Genomic DNA, 20097 nt, shown 5'->3' with positions numbered 1-20097 from the left:
TGGGAATATGTCGTTGAGTGACCGCGGGATGGATTCATAGTATTTATTTTTATTTGCATAGTTTCCTAAGGAGCACTGCAGAGTTTCTCAGAAATCACACAAAGAAGAAGAAGAAGAAGAAGAAGAAGAAGAAGAAGACGACGAAGAAGAAGAAGAAGAAGAAGAAGAAGAGGAGCGACAGTGACAGTTCATGCTGGCAGATGAGTCACCATTCAAAAACAGGCGGCGCGGTGGACACGGTGAACACGGTCAAACTGCCCTGAACATTACTTCCGTACTCTCTACGTATCTATATATACTATATTTCCATATTTTCTGTATATTTTGAATATTTGTTTAAATGTGGTCACCTTCTGCTCTATCGACAGAGGATTGCTGTGGCTAAGCGGGGCGGGGGAGGGGCGGGAGTTCAAACTATATACTGGAACGATGTCTTCACATTTCTAAGAGTTATGTATCTTGCCTAGGTAAAAAAAAAAAAAGTATGACATTGTATTTTATTTATTTACTGATATCTTGGTCTCACTCGAGTTTTCACCTTTTCAATCAGAAATCCGGAAAAAAAAAAAAACACAAAAAAAACACAAAAAAATCAATAAAAATGATTATAAAACGTGTTGCTGCAGAGGTAAAATTCAGAGGTATTTTTGTACTGTTCCTTCCATGCACTTTGCTGTATAGTTCTATTTATGGAGACTTCTACTTGTACATGTGCAAAAAGGCCAATATTTAAAAAGGTGTCACTATGGACTGAACAGAGTGCCTGTGGAGGGAGGGACGTCTGCTGCCGACACTCACCAGCTCTTTGCTCAGCTGCACAGCTGAAGCGTTTCATCCTAAAATGGTTCATAATCCTTTTTTGTTTGTTTTTTTTAAAGCTGCGATTACAGATTTTTGACCACTAGGGGGCAGCAGGACAAGCTGAAAACACAACATCTGCCATATTATATCAAAGACTTTAAATAAGTGGAGATAAAAAACTGACATGATGGTTGATGACACATATTATGAAAAAGCAAAGAAAGAAATGAGTGCACGGTTAAGATTTACGACTGATTTAGCCCTGCTGTAGACTTCTAAAAAGCTTGGAAGAGAAGAGGAGGATATCATGCTAATACACAAGATTACAAAAACAGGAATTAAAGCTGCGTTTGTTTAAGCGCTTTTGACAGGCTGCTATAAGTATAACCTGTGTTAAATGTGGTTTGACCATTTATTTTAACAGATTTTACAGCTGATTCTAAATCTTTCCTTTCTTGACACTGCAAAAGATCAAGACGATTCCCCCTTACAGATCTGTTGATTCGTAAATTATAGTTTTCACTTGTGGTCGTTATAAAGAAGCATCTTTTTTTTTTTTTTGGATTGAAACCCCGTCAGTGAAGAAGCTGAGTCGAGAGCCCGGCGTGAGTGTCCGAGCGGCAGACAGCTGCGGGTCGAACATGAAACGAGCCTGACATTTGATACTGAATGCTGTTTAACACACGACTGGTGCTTTGTTTGTTTTTTTAAAGAAAAAAAACAATGAGAGAAAAAGAAAACACATTTGAAACTCCCATTAGCAACAGAAAATATGTTTTATTAACTTAATTTACATTAACGAAAAAGAAAAAAGTGTATGTTAGTAAATAATCCGTCAATTTGTTTTGTTTTTACTTCCGGGGGGAGGGGGCGCTAATTTAAAAATCACCCAAGAGATTACCAAAGAGGCGGGACTGCAACATCAGTTAATGATAATAATAATAATGATATTATTAATAATAATATTAATAAAATAGAAGTGACAGTTAGTGGCAGTGACACTGTATATCCACAAGGGGGGTGTCAATCTCCAATCCCTGTGGTCTTCAACTTCTCTACTTAGCACTCCTCCTCTTCCTCCTCCTCCTCCTCCTCCTCCTCCTCTTCCTCCTCCTCCTCCTCCTCCTCCTCAGTGTTCTTCCTCTGTGGTGAGCAGTGTTGTAAATAAGTCTCGTGGCTGAATCGGATGCTCTTCCCCCCCCTCCGGCCCTGGACCACACACACACCTGCTCGCCCCACTCTATCTCTATCTCTATCTCTATCTCTTTCTCTTTCTCTATCTCTTTCTCTATCTCTATCTCTTACATGTAAACTCACACACATTCAGAGTCGAGCGACGGGTCCACACTGCTGCACAGGTGGGAGGGACAGCTGTGGGGGGTCTGACCGGCCCCCCCCCGATTCAGAGGCAACACAAAAACCCACATTATGTACATAATTTTCAGTGTATGTTTACATAGACACAGTATCGGTGTCCTGGGGGGGGTCTGGGGTTGGGCGGGGTGGGGGGAGCATGTCAACACGACTCTCACATCTCATTTTTACAGGTTATCTGCAGTCGCTTCATCTGAGCCAGTGTCAGTGGAAGTGTGAAGTTCTTACTGTTTTGTTTCTCGGGGGAGTCGACGAGGCTCTCTTTTTGTCACCCTTTTTCTTGGTATTAAAAAGATTTTTTAAAATCCTGCAACAGGAAATGTGTTCAGCAGGGTGTTCATGATGTCAAGGAATTGCCAGTGTTCTTGGTTTTATCTCGGCCTTCAGTGGCTGTTTATATATCGTTTTAATTGGTTGTATTCTTTGATTTTATCTTCCGGGGAGGCGTGTTTGAGCAGGAACGTCGGCCAGTGTGTGTTGGTGTGATGTGCATGTTGCCGTGCTGAAGCCAGGCTTGTGCGTCCTCTTCCAAGTTGCGGCTGGTCTTCACAAAAGGGCACGACTCGAAATCAGTTCTGTCATTTTATGTCTTAAAATATACATGTCTTAATTATGTAAAAGATGAAATATATTTATCATACACATCACCTCTCAAGGCACCAGTCTTTTTGTTTTTTTAGGTTTTTTTTTTTTTTTTTTTTTTCTTCTCAGCCTGCAGGATGGAAGCGAAGTATCACCGTTCAGTAACTGGACATGTGGTTGATGATGTTGTGAGACACAGAGGAAAGATTCATTGACAAGGTTGATACTGTTCTTTTAACTTTATTTTTCTTTTTTCTTTTTTTTTTTCTTTGTGTGTGTGTAACAGAAAAGGGGCACATTTTAATGGATTGGTATGTTTTTCCTGGCCTGCAATGAGATGTCAAAATAAAAAAGCAAATTTCCAAAGCTGACGGTGGTGTTTTCAGATCAAGCCGTTTTGTTTCCTCTGGTTGCACTGACGTAAACGAGCCTTGTTCCTTCAAATTTGACAAGGTTTCCACTTGGAGACTATGAAAAAAAACACATGCTAATATCATATTTTCACTGATTTGAAGGGTAATTTAGACTAGGACTCTAGTTTTCCACATTATGGCGTTTAAATGTCTAATAGGTTCATAAGTTTGGATCCAAATTAACCCTTTAACACACTGAAGTCAAACAAAAACACAAACAAAGTTAATGATCAATGTTCAAGTGAGGGTAAAATCACTGTTTTTGTCAATGGAGTCTGGTGAATATGAAGATACCGATATATAACTGCTGCCTCTGGTTAAACAAAAGAAACAAAAAAAATGTCCCTTTTCCATATTTTGGTGTTAAAATGACTTGTTTTGAACTCAGCCTTTAAAACACCAAAGTCACACGATAACACACAATAACTAAGTGATCATGGCAGCAGACGATCAGCGACTTCCATGTTCAAAGATTCTTACAATCTCGTAATTTTGACAAACTGACTGAAGCTAAAAATCGGCCTTTTAATAGCTTTGACTTAATATTTCATCATTGAATTTTCTTATGTCATTAATTTGATTAATAAGCTGAGATTTGGCTGCACTATCTCATAATCGGAGTCAAATCTTTTCCCTTTAAGAAGAAAATTAGAGAACATCTTTGACTAAGTTCGTCATGATTTGGACCTCATACATTACTTGGAAAAAAAGATGAAAAGAAGACAGACTAGTAACTCATCTTCTTCACTTTGTGAACTTTCAGTCTCATCTCATACTTTTGATTTATTAACCCAAGATTCTGACATGATTTAAAATCAGGTTTTGATTAATATCTCAAAAAGTTATTAACATTTTGACTCTCTGTCCCATCAGTTTGACCAAGTGACTCGTTACTCTTTTACTTAATAAGGTAAGATCATGACTTTTTTAATCACTAAGCATATTATCTGATAATTGTGGCCAAACCTTTGATTTCTCTGTAACGTTAAGGAAGATTGTTACTCACCATCATATAATAATAATAATAATAATAATAATAATAATAATAATACATCATATAATAACAACAATGATAATACTTTTTATTTAGATAGTGCAAGACTAATTAAGACAAATTAAAAGTACTTTTTGATCCAAAATCCAAAAAAAATTCTATCATAGTTTCGGTACATTTTTCTCTTTATTCTTGATTTATGACATTTCTATTTTTATTTTATCATTTATTTTGTCTTTTTTTTTTTTTTTTTTTTTTGTCTTCCGTACACCATCTCGTCTTCCAACACACACTTTCTTTAAAACACCAAACGTGCAAACAGAAGCCTGTGAAATGCGTCAGGAGGTGGACTGAGGTGATCCTGGAGTCTGATTCCTCCATCAGACTGAACGCTGATGTGAAACACTGTTTCTGGATCTCTGCTGTGTGAAGCCAGCAGCACCTGAGCCAGGTGATGCTGTCCATCACAGCTGCAGAATATTCCTGATGTCTCACACACACACACACACACACACACACACACACACACACACACACACACACACACACACACACTGCCCTCTCATCAGGCCACTGAACTAGTTGAGGTTGTTGGTTTGGTTGTTTGTTATGTTGACTGTTTTTTACTTCTTGCTATGGATTCTGTTTTTATTTGTAGGGACTTGTGCATGGATTTTATCATTAGGTTGAGTCTTTTCTTATGTTTTGGTTATTTTGTTTTTTTCTGAGGGGGTCAATAACTAAATAAAGGAGACTATTTGAAGAAAAGAAACGTTTCCGTGTGTGTGTTGATGAGGCAGGTTCACGCTCAGAATATTTGACGCCGAGTGGTGGGCGGGACCTAAGGTGTAAGTGACGTGTCTGTGCGCCAATGGGAAGGCGAGGATGATTCGCACGTTGGCACAATTGGCTTAAAATAAAGACCCCTGCGTCCGAGGAGTTACGGCGATGATTGGTGAGGGATTGTGCATCGAAAATCGCCAAGCTGGAGCTGTTTGATAGCAGCCAGCCGGGGACCGACAGGCAGACGATGCAGCAGAATGGAGCCCCCGGTTTCCTGCGGTGTTTGTGTGCGGGATTAGCCGCTACTTAGCCGTGTGTGCGTGCGTGTGTTGTGTGTGCAGACGCAGGGCGCACCGAGCCGCCAGCCAGCCAGCCGCGTCAGGTGGATGCGCCTGCAGTGATCCAGGTCGCCCCTATGGATCGCGTCCATGGATGTCTTCAAACCCGCTTTGGACAATAGTTTGAGTCCCAAGGCGTGCGTGTCCTCCTCGGAAGAAGCAGAGGCAGATGTGTTCCGCTGGCCCACACCGGAGAATGGCATCAGCGCCGCGCCGGATGCGGGACCCGCCGCAGCGGGCTTCTGGACGGCCGTGTTCGACTATGAAGCGACTGCGGAGGACGAGCTCAGCCTGCGCAGGGGGGACCTGGTGGAGGTCCTGTCCAAAGACTCGCTTGTGTCGGGAGATGAGGGCTGGTGGACCGGCATGATAGCAGACCGGGTTGGCATTTTCCCGTCCAATTATGTGAGCAGAGGGAATGGCATTCCGGAGGAAATACGGGGCACCCCGGAGCAGCAGTACTCCGTGCCTCCTCTGCACCGTGAGTATCCCATTGTGCTTCATGCCAAATGAAATAGCTGTGCTATCCTCGCTGACACAGAGCACAGGTCTTCCCTTGTCTGTTGTCAGAAGGCCAGATAAACACGTTGAGAGTGCTGTGTCATGGTGGGCGCAGTGCACTCCTCCTGATGGCCTAGAAACAGGCTGGTCCGGGCATCCTCGCAGCTTCAGGACCATTATTCATCACACTGCCTGTCAAACAAACAAACAGCCAGCTGCGGTCAGAGAGGCACCCCGCCTCAGCACTCACATTACCGTGCACAGTGCAGCGTCCTGTACATGCAAGTGTCATGAGATATTAGATGAAGCCTTTTGTTGTGGTGTGTTGTGCACTCAGTCTCATGGTGACTGACTGGTAGTGTTTGCACCAGAAGCTGTGCTGCATGAGTGAAGCCACATCATGCTTGAGACAAAGCTTCTGCTGCAAAAAGGCCTCAGAGAGATCCGGCAAGTACAATCACCTATAGTGGGAAACACTTCCTCTGCAGCAGCAGAGCAAAGCCGGCTTTCCACACAGACAATAACACATCTCACATCTGCATCACAGCTGGTAAAGTGTGTGTTTTCAACCTGTCCTGCGACCTCCGTCAGCCTCGGTTGTTTGGGTATACCACGCCACCTCGGCTGTCTTTGTTGGCTGTCTCAGTCTTTCATCTCTTCATGTTCAGCAGCAGCTGGCCTACTTTCACACAAGCGTCCCACCTGAAATATTCATCAAGGTCAGTCTGCCTGTTAGACTGTTAGGAATCCACCACGTGAGAGCTCTGCAGCCGCGGACACAAAAGCTGCCGTTCACATCATCACACACACCTTTCATTGAAACACTTGAGTAGGAGAGGGAGATCTTCTTTTTCCACCCGTCCATCATTTCTTCATTCTCCTCACATCCCAGCCAGATTTAAAGACAGATGCTCACCCTTGTGTAATAGCAGGAGGGGTAGCTCCACCAGATCTTGTATTTGGGGCAGCAGGGTGGCTTAGAGAAAGCATCCTTCAACTCGGTGACCTGGATTTCTGAGATCCTTGTTAGCAAAGCACTGGCCTCTCTGAAGAGTAAAACAGAGAATCCCCACCAGCTCCAGACGGGCTGACCCTGACCTCTAATGTCCTCCAAAAAAATGTAACAGCTCTGTGAAGATCAATACTGTCTCAGGAGATTGTGATTGTCCTGAATCTCTGTCCTCTTTTTCTCAGTCCTGGAGATTGATTTCTCAGAGCTCACCCTGGAGGAAATCATCGGCGTGGGCGGATTCGGGAAAGTGTACCGAGCGGTGTGGCGCGGCTCAGAGGTGGCGGTGAAGGCAGCCCGACGGGACCCCGACGAGGACGCGGAGCAGACTCTGGAGAGCGTGCGCCAGGAGGCCAAACTCTTCGCCATGCTCAACCATCCCAACATCATGGCGCTGCTGGGGGTGTGTCTGCAGGAGCCCAACCTGTGTCTGGTCATGGAGTTCGCCCGGGGAGGCCCTCTGAACCGGGCCCTCGCAGGGAAACGTATCCCCCCGTGCACGCTGGTGGACTGGGCCGTGCAGATCGCCCGAGGGATGTTCTACCTCCACAACCAGGCCATCGTCCCCATTATCCACCGGGACCTCAAGTCCAGCAACAGTAAGATTCCCTTTATTTCTGCAGTGTCAGAACATTCTGAATCTCAGTGGAAGTTTCATGAAAAATGATCAGCTGATTCATTGATTTTAGATTCACCAGAACATTAATCAGGGCTGCAGCTTTAAACACTTGCTTTCATTATCGACTCAAATGGCACTCAGTAGAGCGCATACCTCTGCCAAAGCCCAACGCTCCCCTTTAAATCAATCACGCCTGTTCCAATATCACACATTTTCAATACTGCTAGATGTGGACTTTTATAAAATTGTTCTCACACATCGATACATCGATGTGAGAAAGAACTCCATGATCTTCACCAAAAGTTAACGTGGTCTCTCCTGGGCCGGAACACATCCTCCGTGTTCAGTATCTGTTCAGTAGTTTTCTCTGTAATCCTGCTGATGAACCAGCCGGCAAACAAACGGACACAGGCGAGAACTTAATCTCCTTGGTGGAGGTAATTAATTTGGTGATCATTATCAGGATTTCTTCTTTTGAATAGTACAAATGCAGATAAAAATGTCCTAAAGGTCAAGGCAGTGTCTTCACGTTGCTTGTTATCTCTAACCAACAGACCAAAACTCATGGATATGAATAGTAAATATTCACATTTGAGAAGAAGGAACCAGAGAATATTTGTCTTTTTTAAGTTTCCTCAGATCAACTAATCAATTCAACAAATTATTTTCTCCTCAAGCTGCATATTTTTCTGTTTTACATCATTAGCGATTTAGTTTAAATGAGATACGAGCAACTTCTGATGACCATTTGTTAATATGTTTGTCCAATTGGGGGTAAACCATAACCTGATTGATCAGTATTATTAATAATAATAATAATAATAATAAATGCAGGAGGGAGGTTTATGTTAAACCAAACACAGGCCAGAAAATGTGTTGTTTTTTAAATCCAGTGTTTGGAAAAGTCAAGACTTTCTCCCACAGATGTTTCATATCTCGACTGTGAGACAGTAACAAAAACACTCACATAATGCAAATTTAAAATATAATACAAAACGAATGAACACCCTGTTTAATCCGGACACATTCTGATTTTCAGCGCTACTAATCACCATTCAGAAATGAGAGCAGAAAGCAAAAGGAGTGTGCATGTATGTTTGTGGAGCACTTGTAATCTTGCATTTTACCCAACTGGATCCCCTAAATCCCAAGCCTATTACTGAGGATTTACCCAACGCTCTGCCCCAGCCTCCCTATTGGAGGCTCGGATGATACATGCAGCCGGCTCCTTGCCTGCCATTGGCCCGTTCTCTGGTGATCAGCTCAGGCGCTTCACTTCCGATAGGCTGCTTTAAAGTGTTAAGTGTCAGTCTAACTGGTTGCCATCCTGGGCTCTGTGGGGAAAACCCAAGCCCTCAGCCGAGGACAGGAAAGTACAGAATGCCAGTTTACTCTTTTATGAATCAATGCAGGCGTCTAATCAAACATTTGCTTTCAAATGTGTGTTTCTAAGAAGAGAGCTGTCAGGTTTTTATGTGATTAAAAGCCAGTGTCTCATTTGTTTTTGTATTGTGTTCTGGAGCCAGGTGGGAGTTCTTTTACGCTTTATATAATTGAATTAGAAATAATTTCACGTCGACTTCATTTGAGGTGCATACAGCTTAGCTGAAAAACACTCATGTTTAATCAGTGGTTACAGAAGTGGCTGGAGATGCAGGGGAAGGATGTGGCACACTGAGACCGAACCCTGTGACGCATCGCTGTGGTAATGAAGTGGTTGGTGGCATTATTATAAAGCCTAATCCCTGAAAAAAAAGGGCTAACACACAGGAACCACTTAACAGTGTCATTTTTAGCCCGAGCTTGTAATGTGGTTCTGGGGATGATAATGTCGGTCGGTCTACACATCTTTGATCCAGACTGAATCCTCTGGCCTTTTCCTGCATGTGCAGCCACTTCATGTTGTACAGCTGATGCAAAGAGGATGTGTCCTAATGACTCTGGTGATCCTCTGACCTTCCCTCTCACATCTGGGTCTTCAGCAGGGGGTCCATCATCCCCAGGGGGTCCTCAGAGTTACTGCAGGGGGGAGGCCAAACAATGATTTGATAGTCATTTTAAAGTTTTTATGTTTTTCTAAAGCTTATATGCCTGAAGATGCATGCGCACATTAATCAGACACATTATTAGCAAAGAGTATGTCGTGACAGTCTTCGCATAATTCCTCATGCGATACTGTGGGCAGGCTAGCTAATGTTGTGCTAAAACACTTTGCAGCACCGATCCATAACAGCAAACATGCACAGTCCACTAAACATTTCTGGAGCTTCACAGCAAAACAGCTGAAGTAGATAGGGACTTGTTTTAAATGTTGTTGTTTTTTTTAATCAGATGAGCTGCATGGAGTCATTTTATGTTTTTTTTTTTTTGGTAGTTTGTCTACTTTTTCAAACAAGTCTCCATCTGTTTCAGTGGTTCAGGAGAACGCTAAACTTTGTTTTTGTGTGGAGCTCCAGAGATGTTTGTGGACTATGAAACTTTCCATCAGCATGTGGGTGATAATGACCAATTAACATTTTTGAGCAAGCTGTTCTTTTAATGTGATCAAAATGTTTGAACCAGCTTCAGCAGCATCCATCAGACTCTGACGTGATACAAACAACTGCCAATTTTAACTCTTATAATAGCACCAAATACTTATCATGTATTCTATCTGTGAGCTAATCCTCAATGGTTTTGTTTTGTTTGCACCGTCAACCTTTCAACCACCCCTCCTGCCTCTCGTTAACCTTACGTGCCATTAGAAGACGCTCTTTTCTAAAGCGCAGTGCATTACGGTGAGTGCATACATTTGGAGCATGATCGGCCTCTGGGGGGAATCGGCCGTGCTTGTTTCATGTTCCACCTCTCGAGCTACACAGGAGCCGGGCTTACTTCAGCCACATGTTTCTTCTTTGGAAAGTGCCCCTGTCGCATTAGAGCCACATGAGCAGCAGATGAAGGGGCGCTTGATGTGCACCGCAGCCTGCAGACACACCCTCTCCACTGGGCACAGCCACAGCAGATGGCCTGGCATTGTAGAGCTGAATGGGGGGGAGAGTGACTGTGTGGTTGGGAGGGGCACTACTTTGCTTTAGCAAATGTTGTACGTTGTTTTTTAAAGCCTATCAGAGCAAACGGGTGTGTCGTCACCGGCTATTTCTGTAGTTCAGCTGTAGTATTTGTTTGAGATGTTAACATTGATCAAGGTTTTTCATCTCTGCTTGCCTCTGTTTTAGTGGCTCACCGTTTCTTGGTTTCTCTGTTTGTTCTCTCTTTTCTCTCCTCCGCTTTTATCCTTCCAATCCTTTCATCATGGCCTCCGACCAACCGCACCCTGTTTTGTTCATCCACCATGCGTCTAATGTTTTTTGCGTTTCCACATGCCGCATTGTGTTGTTTTGTTTTGTTTTTTTATCGTGGGGCCGATGATCCCTCTCCCTGCATTACAATCCCTGGTGATGATTACCTGAATCCTTTTAATTTTACCGTCAACCCACCTGCCAATCTGCACGCACATCCACCCCCCCCACCCCCCCTTACATCCTACCAACCACAAATCCCCTCATCACCTCTCTCAGTCCTCATCCTTGAGAGGGTTGAGATGGAAGACCTCAGCAACAAGACTCTGAAGATCACAGACTTTGGGCTGGCGCGCGAGTGGCACCGCACCACCAAGATGAGCGCCGCTGGCACCTACGCCTGGATGGCTCCCGAAGTCATCCGCTCATCTACGTTCTCCAAGGGTAGCGACATTTGGAGGTGGGCTGCGGAGGCGCTTTGTGCAGAAAAAAAAAAAAAAAAACAGCACCCAGGTCGTAGAACAGCTCTGGAAACAGAGTCAGGAAGAGAATCAGTCTGTCAGCCGCGCATAAGGAAAAGTTCAGCTCGGGCAGCAGTTGCCATAGTAACAAGGCACAGACTGGCACATTGGGAGAGAACAGACTGTTGTGATGAGACAGAGACAAAACTAGACGAGGCGACAGTAGATACAACTATAAATATACATTCAACATTAGATTCGTGTGCTGTAAATATTTGGAATCGATGGATTTTGACTTTGACATGGTCTTTAATTGGAAGTTGACAAGTTGTATACAGGTGAATGTGATGCTGGTGAGAAGTTACAGGACACTGTTTGTTTGTTCAAGCATGTCAGGCCATATCGGGAGCATTTACAGTACTGGTATTGGTATCAGACAACCCGAGATACATTAAAGATTTATCCATTTCAGTCTCGTACCAGAGCTGCAAAGATACAGCGGTAAAGCTTTCCATTAAGGTCCTTGTTATAAGTGTCAGGCAATATCTAATAAGGCCCTTAGAAGTCTTTGTTCTCACTTTAGATATGGTGGCTGCACAAAGCATAGTTAAAAGTAGACATTATGCTTTTATCGGCTTCTTGTTCATGTAAAATATCTTGACAGTTAAAAAGGTCAAAGTCTGGAGCTCCTCTCTCCCACAGAGAGCACTGCTCCCGAAACACATCGTCAGTAGTCCAGCATTTAATTCTGTGACTTCATGACATCACACTGTGTCACCATGTCACACGTTTGCATGATTTACACCTAGCAGCTTGATTGGCATGTAAGAATTGATTAAGCACAGCTGCTCTGGTGTCGTTAGCGGTACGGGCTCAGGTGTGTGAGAGCTGACCAATCAGAGGAGACTGGGTAATCGGGAGGGGGGAATTTAAAGAGACAGTGCGTATTACAAGGACCTTTATCAGTTGAATGACAAAAACTTCATCAAAATAGTTTCATCAAGCCAGAATTTAAACAAAATTGTTGTACATCATATTAAGTAGACTCTCATTGGGGTTGTGGATTGTTAGTTGCACTTTGAGGACTTCAGCATGAGCTGAGAAACACTGTGATTATACATTTTTTGACCCAGTGATTCATGGATTAAACGAGGGACTAATGAGGAGATTACTCAATAATATAAATAACCATTAGTTTCATTTCTAAGTGCCGATTAAACCAGCTTTAGACGATGTATGAATGCCTGTGATCCCCAGACATAAGAATTTGGATCGTCATATTTTCAGCCCACTCAAGCAAAGATGACCATATATGAATATCAGATGTGATTCGTGTTCACAGTGCAGTGATGCTGTGAGACAGTCTGTTTGCTTCACTGTTGTGTTTTCTCCGATGATCTGTCACTGTGGCTGAGCTGTTGCTGACTGAATGTGGGGTTTCCCAGGATTAACGTGTGATCAGTGAGAGAGCCAAGAGAAGGCAGAAGGACTTATAATGTAATGACAGTAAAAAGAACAAAGAGTACTGACACTGCTTTGTCACCCTAATTAATACTTCAGCTCTGGAATAGAATAAACATCGGTCAAATGATAATACAAAATAATTAAAATGGTTTATTTGCCCTGTTTAATGAGTCAATTCTACAATAATCACACGTTTTTGGTCTCACTTTGATTTTTACATGACCGCAAAATATGATTCTTTACATTCAGCATCTGTTTTCTGTCTTTTTCCCATTTTTGGACAATAAAGTTATGGCGTGCTATTGTGGGAGCTGCTGACTGGAGAAGTTCCATTTCGGGGAATCGACGGTCTCGCAGTGGCTTACGGGGTGGCGATGAACAAACTGGCTTTGCCCATTCCTTCGACCTGTCCGGAGCCCTTTGCACGTCTTATGGAGGGTAAGAGGAACGCATTTGGAAAATGCAAATGATCGGTTAGTATATGCAGAACTGTCTCCAGCCTTTTTTGTCACGGAGAGCCACGGGCATAACCACAACACAAGCGTCAGTTAATGTGCCAGAAACATACTTTTGAACATTTATAATTAAAAAAGGAAGCGAGTCAAATTATCCACTGCCGCAAGAAAAGCTTTTGAAATATGGCTCAGCAGCACCAGATAAACAAACAGACTAGATTATAACTCTCTGGATCCACTTAAAGAGCCAAAAATATTTTTTGCAGAGACAAAATTGCCTCAAGCGTTTGAGAGTGTATTTCATCTTTTGCCACAGAGTGCTGGAGTCCAGACCCTCACTCGCGACCGCTGTTCACAACTATTCTGGACCAGCTGACGGCCATCGAGGAGTCTGGCTTTTTTGAGATGCCAGTCGAGTCCTTTCACTCTCTGCAGGACGACTGGAAACTGGAGATCCAAGAAATGTTTGATCAACTGAGGACCAAAGAGAAGGTAGAGATGGTTGAATGTATTTTTATAATATGCAGTTAATCCGTGCAGCTGTTTTACCGGTGTCGCTGTTCTTTGGCACCACTCAGGAGCTGCGATCGTGGGAGGAGGAGCTGACCCAAGCAGCGCTGCAGCAGAAGTGCCAGGAGGAGGCACTGAGGAGGCGCGAGCAGGAGCTGGCCGAGCGGGAGATCCACATCCTGGAGCGAGAGCTCAACATCATCATTCACCAGCTCTACCAGGAAAAGCCTCACGTGGAGAGCCGGCAGGGCAAGTTCCGCCGCAACCGCCTTAAACTCAAGGATGGGAACAGAATCAGCCTGCCTTCAGGTACGCTAAACAACTATAGAGCATCATCTGAAATTCAGGTTGTTAAAATAATCATGCCATACTTTTAATTTTAAGTTAACAAATGTTTTTGTTTTTTTTTTTAGATTTTCAGCACAAAATCACTGTGCAGGCGTCTCCCTCACATGACCGGCGGAGGAGTTTGCTTAGCAGCGGTTCCAGTCCTCAGACCAGTCCGCCGATCCTGCCCCGCCTGAGAGCCATCCAACGTAAGAATCTTGAAAAAAAAAGATTTTTATTAGAGCACAGAGTTTGTGTTTGTGTGGGTTTGTCCTTGAGGTCAGTTCTCATAACTAATGTGTCATTTTGCAGTCACCCCAGGTGAGGGATGCACAGCCTGGGGTCGCACCACAGGTTTCCTCCAGGATGACGAGGAGAGTGAGAGGAAGGGGTCCAGGAAAAAAGGTAGATCCCGGGGATGTGGCCCTCAGAGGGAGCACAGTGCTGATGCCAGGTAAACCCACCAGAGTCGACACCTTAACTCAGATTAATGAGATTATTTAAAAAGAAAATCTGAATTAGTTTGTCACTGCTTCTGTCTTTAAATATCCTTCCTACCTGACAGTGTGAAGCCTCCCCATGAAGGCAGCAGGCAGCGGTCCTGCAGTGCCCCAAACCTTCGAAGGTCCCCGAGACACAGTCCAGCAGTGCCTGGAGTGCCAAGCCTTGTGGAGATGGGTAAGCAGGACCAACTTATTAAATCTATTTTGTCACTCCGCATAATGATACAGAGAGCGGCTGTAGGCTAAGGGTTAGAGAAGTGGCAGACTGGCTGAGGAAACATTGAAGGAGAAAGTGAGTGAGTGAGTGAGATACTCCACTCCCACATAGCTCTTAGTGGTTGACCTGAAACTCACATATGTGCATGTTTGCAGCTGTGTGAATGTAAACAGGCCGAAAAAAGCATCTCACACACACACACACACACACACTGAGCAAAACCAAGCTTGAATGCTTTGAATTCAAGAAACACTGACCAAGTTTACATGCACGAAATATTCAGTATTCAGTTTTCTGCTACTAAACGGTTTTCAAGGCTAATGAAAATGTGTGCATGCAGCTGATCCGACTCCAGTTTATGTGCTTTAACATGTCATTTATCACGTCAAATTGTGGACATACATCAGCTGACGGCTGACAGTCAGCCCTCAGAGGGATTATCATACGATATTCAAATCTTGACGACTGTGAAACATAAACTACTGAGTTGCCCAAATTAACATGTGAATGATCTTACTTATAGAAAATGAAGACTGCTGCTTCACTACTGAGCCAGGTGCAGCTCCTGGTCAGTCCTACCTCTGCATCCCCTTTCATAAGGAGGGTAACTCAGCTGCTGGTGCTGACGATGACGGAGATGAGTATTGCCCCAGCGGCCAGGTTCCAGGAACACCGCCATGCAGGAAGAGCCCCGGTGGAGGCCGACGGTCCGAGCTGGTCCTGCTGGGTTGCGGAGCTCTGCTGGCAGCCGTCGGACTGGGATGCAACCTGCTAACTTTATCCCAGCCGGAGGAGAACATTAAATCACGATGGGAGGGCTTCTTCCACAGGATGGGGGGCCAGAGGAGGAGCACCAGCCCCCCGACTCGCAGACTGTTCCGGCGGGAAAGCCCGCTGAAACCCTCGGCGCCCTCGCTGCCTGAGCGAGGCCTGCCGTCCTCTTACACGCTGCTGTCCTTATCATCAGTGTCTGACTGCAACTCCACACGCTCGCTGCTGCGCAATGACAGCGAGGAGTTGCTGGTCTGCCGCCCTGCCTCGCCGCCTCGTGTCTCGCAGCATCAGGCCATCCAACCCCCAGTCAACCCTCTGGTCAACACCCACCTTGAGAGCTTCAAGCGTAACCCCCGCCAGTCTCTGACCCCCACACACGTCCCCTCGGCCCCGACTTCCTCACGCAGCTTGCGTCGAACACCATCCGACGGGGCCATCAAGAAGAGCTGCCTCCCTAATAATCTGGAGCCACTGCCAGAGAAAACAGCGTTAGAGAGCACAGGTAAAGTTCCAAACCGAAACATTTCAGTATGTAAATACAACATTTTATTTTCTCTCATTGTTTTTCTTTATTCTCTCTTTCCCGTTTTATCAAAGCAGGTGGCTTCAGAGGCTTAAAAGACGACTGTCCTGAGGTACCTCGACTTCCTGATCCAAATCTTGTGTTCCCTCCAACTCCCCGTCGTCGCTGTGCTCCCGAACGCCCCAAAACTCTTGACTTTGTGGCCCGGCCTCGGCCCTCACCGCGGGCTCGCTGTGATGTGTTTTGGGCGGAAGTGAGGCCCAGGGGAAACGGACAAAACCTGGGTAACGGCGAGTCCCCAGCCCACACATCCAGCACAGAGACACCTCCTACTGTAGAGTTTGGTAGAGACCCGGCGGTTCTGCCCACCCCCATGGAGGCGCCGACACCCTACTCCCCCCGCAGGAATGAAAACCTGTTGGATCAGCTGGACGAGGGACAGTGCCGTGATGGAACCGTCCCCCTCTGCAGACCGGAGATCAGCTTTCCCAAAGACTCACCTTACCACTACAGACCCGGATTCTGGTCCTGAATCAGCCCCAAGTGCATATGCCTCCCATCTCAAAGAGGGGACTACTGGTAGCCTTTGGATTGTAACAGGTGTGGGCCAACAAATACTTACAACATTAATCTGTTTTCAGCTTTAATCGGGACTTCGTGAAGGGGGTTCACCTTTCTCTACATACAATATTTTAACTAAATTACAGGAAGATATTTACTTTTAATATTTGGCCTTTCTGACATGTGTTGTGATGAAAATCCTTCTATTTAACATCTAGATCTGCTAAAACAAACCATGCAAAGTATTTGAAGGTCTTATTTGACCCAGGTTGGGTTGGTTAAATGCGTTAACACTACTTGATTTCTCTCAGTTATAGGAACACCGTCATTTGTCGAGATGTAAAGGCTGCTTTTCTTTGGGAATGAGCTGATTAATGGCTTTGTAGCAGGATGCCGTTGATAGTCACAAAGCTTTACATACTTTTCTTAATTTCAAGCCTGAGTTCAAGATTGTGCATTTAATGAAGTGCACTTTTGGAAAGCGTCATGAATGTAAAGCTTCAGGGTTTTTCCATTTGTACGAAATGTGGTCTCTGATTATTTGTGATTCGTCTGTTTAACTCACTCTCCCGTGTTAGCGGCTGATGGATTCCTGTTTTGTGCTGAGCACCTGTCATCACCAATCACTTGTACAGAGTAATATTCTGCGTACAGGGGATGCTGTTGTATAATATGAGCAATTCCTTGCGTAAGTCTGGAAACAGTGTCGGAACAATAACGTCTGACTCCGTCTCGAGTCCTGTACAGTGAACTGTACTAGGAGAGGGATGTCACTGCTCCTTGGGTTTGAATTGGGACCGAAACACTGTCAGGAAGTCACAACCAGAAATATCAAAGAGCTCAAAAAGTCTCTGTGGAGTTCAGTCTTCTGTTTGTGAGCCTGTCAGAGCCGCTCGTTTGGGTCCCGACCTGCCAGTTGAGACATGTTTCTCCAAACTAAAAAGGGAACTATGTGTTTGTAACTGTGTAAAATGTCTGCCTCATAAATTGTTGACCAAGATAAGATGAGGGATGTTAAGTATCACCTGATTATGTAAGCAGCAAACTGCATGAACCTGTTGAATGGCACACAGGTGAAAAACAGGCCCTGGTGGCATGTGTGGAAGTTCATTCTTGATTATTTATTTATATTTGCAATGATTTATTTAATTTCACTGATGTATTAATTTATTATGATGGTTTATTTTTATAATCCGTTGCACTTGCCTTGATTTTTGACACTCGTTGCTGTTCCATGAATGTTTTAAGAGTGAACGTGGCTTCCAACAAAACGCTGCCACGTGTGACTTGCTTCTTATTCATTTGTTTGTTTCATGCAATTGTTTTTTTCATTTTTCTGCCGCAGGTTTTTTCAACATCTTTAACAAGGGCACAGGTAGTTCCAATCCCACCGTGGAGCCAAAGCAAACAAGTAGACAACTAAAATTTTTAAAAACGATTAATTGTTGAACTGTAAAAACAGCAAATGTTCCCTGGTCCCAGCATCTCAGCCGTGAGATTTGCTGCTTTTATTTATCTTGTCTAATTTTAAACTGAGAATCAAGAATGTATTTGACTGTTGTCCTGGAAAAAATTGCATTTTGATGACAATTTAGGCTTAGGGAAATTGCCTTGAGTGTTTTTTTCTTTATTTTCATTAACATTAAACAGTTGTGGAGCCTGACAGATACTGACTTTTTTGGGCCAATACTGATATTAGGGACTAAATCATTTTCTGTATCGATATACTGTATATTTTGGCCGATATTCTTATACTCACAGAATATATACATAAACACACTTTTCGCAATAATCTCCCAAGTGTGTTCATCAACATGTGTAATGGAGTCAGGGTATTTCAAGTTAGACGATAAACTGTATTGTCCAACATGACAGTCCACTGAAAACAATAAACTTTGTTGGGAATTTAATGATTATAAATGACCACAAGCATCTTTATATGTATTATGTTCTGTAATAAAAGGTGTCATATCGCCACATATCGGACAAAATATATGCAGATAGTGATATACTGTGGTAGCCAGTGATATTTGCCAACCAATACATCGGTCAGGCTCCAGTCAACAGATTAAGCATTAACCACAGCCCCAAATCCTGAAGTTGCAAAAAGTTATTACCTTTAGCTAAACACAGTGAACCTGGTTGTGCACATTGGTTAGTTTTCATTTCAAAATTTAAGTTGGGTTTGTCTGGACTGGACTGGAGTTAAATATAAATGTTGACTGTTACTTAAACCTGCTTGACAAAGAAACTCACAATATTTCAGGCATTGTCCGGTTACTGGTGCTAACAGAGGTGATAAATCCAACCAATTAACCGTATAAAAAAGAGCTAATTATCAATTATGTCGATGGTCTGAATGCCTGTTTCTCTCATTTAATATTCAAATGTCATGACACCTCTCAGCCTGGAGGACCGCACTCTCTCAGATTTGATCTGTCTTTCTCCCAAGTGTGACTCAATGTACATGTTAATGTGAATGCTTTTTCTCTGAGGACTGTGCAGAATGTGATCACGTGATCAGAGTAAAAAAAACTTGGCATTTCAACTAAGAGTGATAGTTGAAACGGAAGCTGTTGCTCTGAGGTGTTGCCAAGGTGTGATTATCTGTCTGAAATGTTACCACGAATAAGCTGATCTTACCGTTGCTGATGGACGTTGTTCAGGTTGGGAATGATACTGTTACTGACTGACTTGTATTTGCACTGGAACACACTGATTTGAGTAAAATCATAGTAAACAATCTAACAGGGTCATTTGTGTATCCTTCTTGAATTAACTGGTATAAGACTTGCTCGTAACTTTATTACTTTAGTTCACTGGCACTGCTCTCTAATAGCATTCGTTGTTTCCCACCACAGGAGACAGCTGTCTTCAAAAAACTAACCAAAGAAAAACAATATTAATCTCACTGTACACTAGTTGCTCACCACCAAACAGAAGACAGACATACTTGGAAATTAGCTGGTGAAAAAAGTCGAGCACTGAGCAGCTACAGAGCCGATTATTAACATTATTAACATTACCTTACAAGCTTGTGGAGACTAGCAATGGTTAGTGTGCTCAAAGAAATAGCATTAGCATTACAATTCAGTCACACAGCTATCAGAAAGATACTTACCCAGCAATAACGAGACTTGGATAGATAGATATTCACCATTGTGACTTAAGTGTGAGGAGTTGGTAAACGCTTGCAACAGCCTGTGCTTCTTATGTAGCAAAGCATTTTAGTCACAGAGGTCCTTTTCTCAGAAGACAATTACCTTGCGACGTCTGAAAAACCCTCTAAGTTTGATCAATCTGGGTGGCTGCCATCTTGGTTTATATTAGGAAACAGAGCTGCAGAGTCACAAGTCTTTTTTTATCATACAGTGGACAGAATATTCTTTCATCTGGAAGGTGTAATCGGTCTTTGAGGAATCTGCAGAAACCTTCAGAGTTAAACATTACCAGATGTTCATCTTTCTGAGAAATGGATTCTTTCTACTAATGCAAATACACAAGAGACACAAGCTAACAAGGACCAAACAGCAGACAGACAGAAGTTAGCTGGTGAACATTTAGCAATATTTCCCTAAAGAGGAGGTGGAGACCAAAACAATATCTA

General features: G+C 43.6%; 1 protein-coding gene across 2 annotated transcripts; it reads left to right on the top strand.

Annotated features, from left to right (window-relative positions):
* The first annotated feature begins 5109 nt into the window (after positions 1 to 5109).
* On the top strand, positions 5110 to 19234 carry map3k9 (mitogen-activated protein kinase kinase kinase 9). 2 transcript variants are annotated; one of them, XM_037071994.1, is made up of 11 exons: positions 5110 to 5766; positions 6981 to 7394; positions 10975 to 11155; positions 12910 to 13058; positions 13392 to 13567; positions 13654 to 13894; positions 13999 to 14121; positions 14225 to 14366; positions 14478 to 14590; positions 15156 to 15908; positions 16007 to 19234. In XM_037071994.1, exons 1-11 carry the CDS (start codon positions 5376 to 5378, stop codon positions 16459 to 16461), a joined length of 3138 nt encoding a protein of 1045 aa, XP_036927889.1. In that variant the 5' UTR covers positions 5110 to 5375; the 3' UTR covers positions 16462 to 19234. The 2 variants fall into 2 exon arrangements, with proteins under 2 accessions (XP_036927889.1, XP_036927888.1); XM_037071993.1 differs by having other exon boundaries at positions 16004 to 19234.
* Positions 19235 to 20097: the final 863 nt, after the last annotated feature.

This window comes from Acanthopagrus latus, chromosome 16 (assembly GCF_904848185.1).
Source record: "Acanthopagrus latus isolate v.2019 chromosome 16, fAcaLat1.1, whole genome shotgun sequence".
Classification (NCBI taxonomy): Eukaryota; Metazoa; Chordata; class Actinopteri; order Spariformes; family Sparidae; genus Acanthopagrus; species Acanthopagrus latus.
This window is presented reverse-complemented; position numbering and strand designations above follow the sequence as displayed.

Excerpts from the sequence above, each read along its gene's own strand:
- map3k9 (XM_037071993.1), top strand. The coding sequence starts at position 5,376 with ATGGATGTCTTCAAACCCGCTTTGGACAATAGTTTGAGTCCCAAGGCG. Across the intron at positions 14,122-14,224 it reads CCGCCTGAGAGCCATCCAAC|TCACCCCAGGTGAGGGATGC; the intron begins GTAAGAATCTTG and ends GTCATTTTGCAG. Across the intron at positions 15,909-16,003 it reads AACAGCGTTAGAGAGCACAG|CAGGTGGCTTCAGAGGCTTA; the intron begins GTAAAGTTCCAA and ends GTTTTATCAAAG.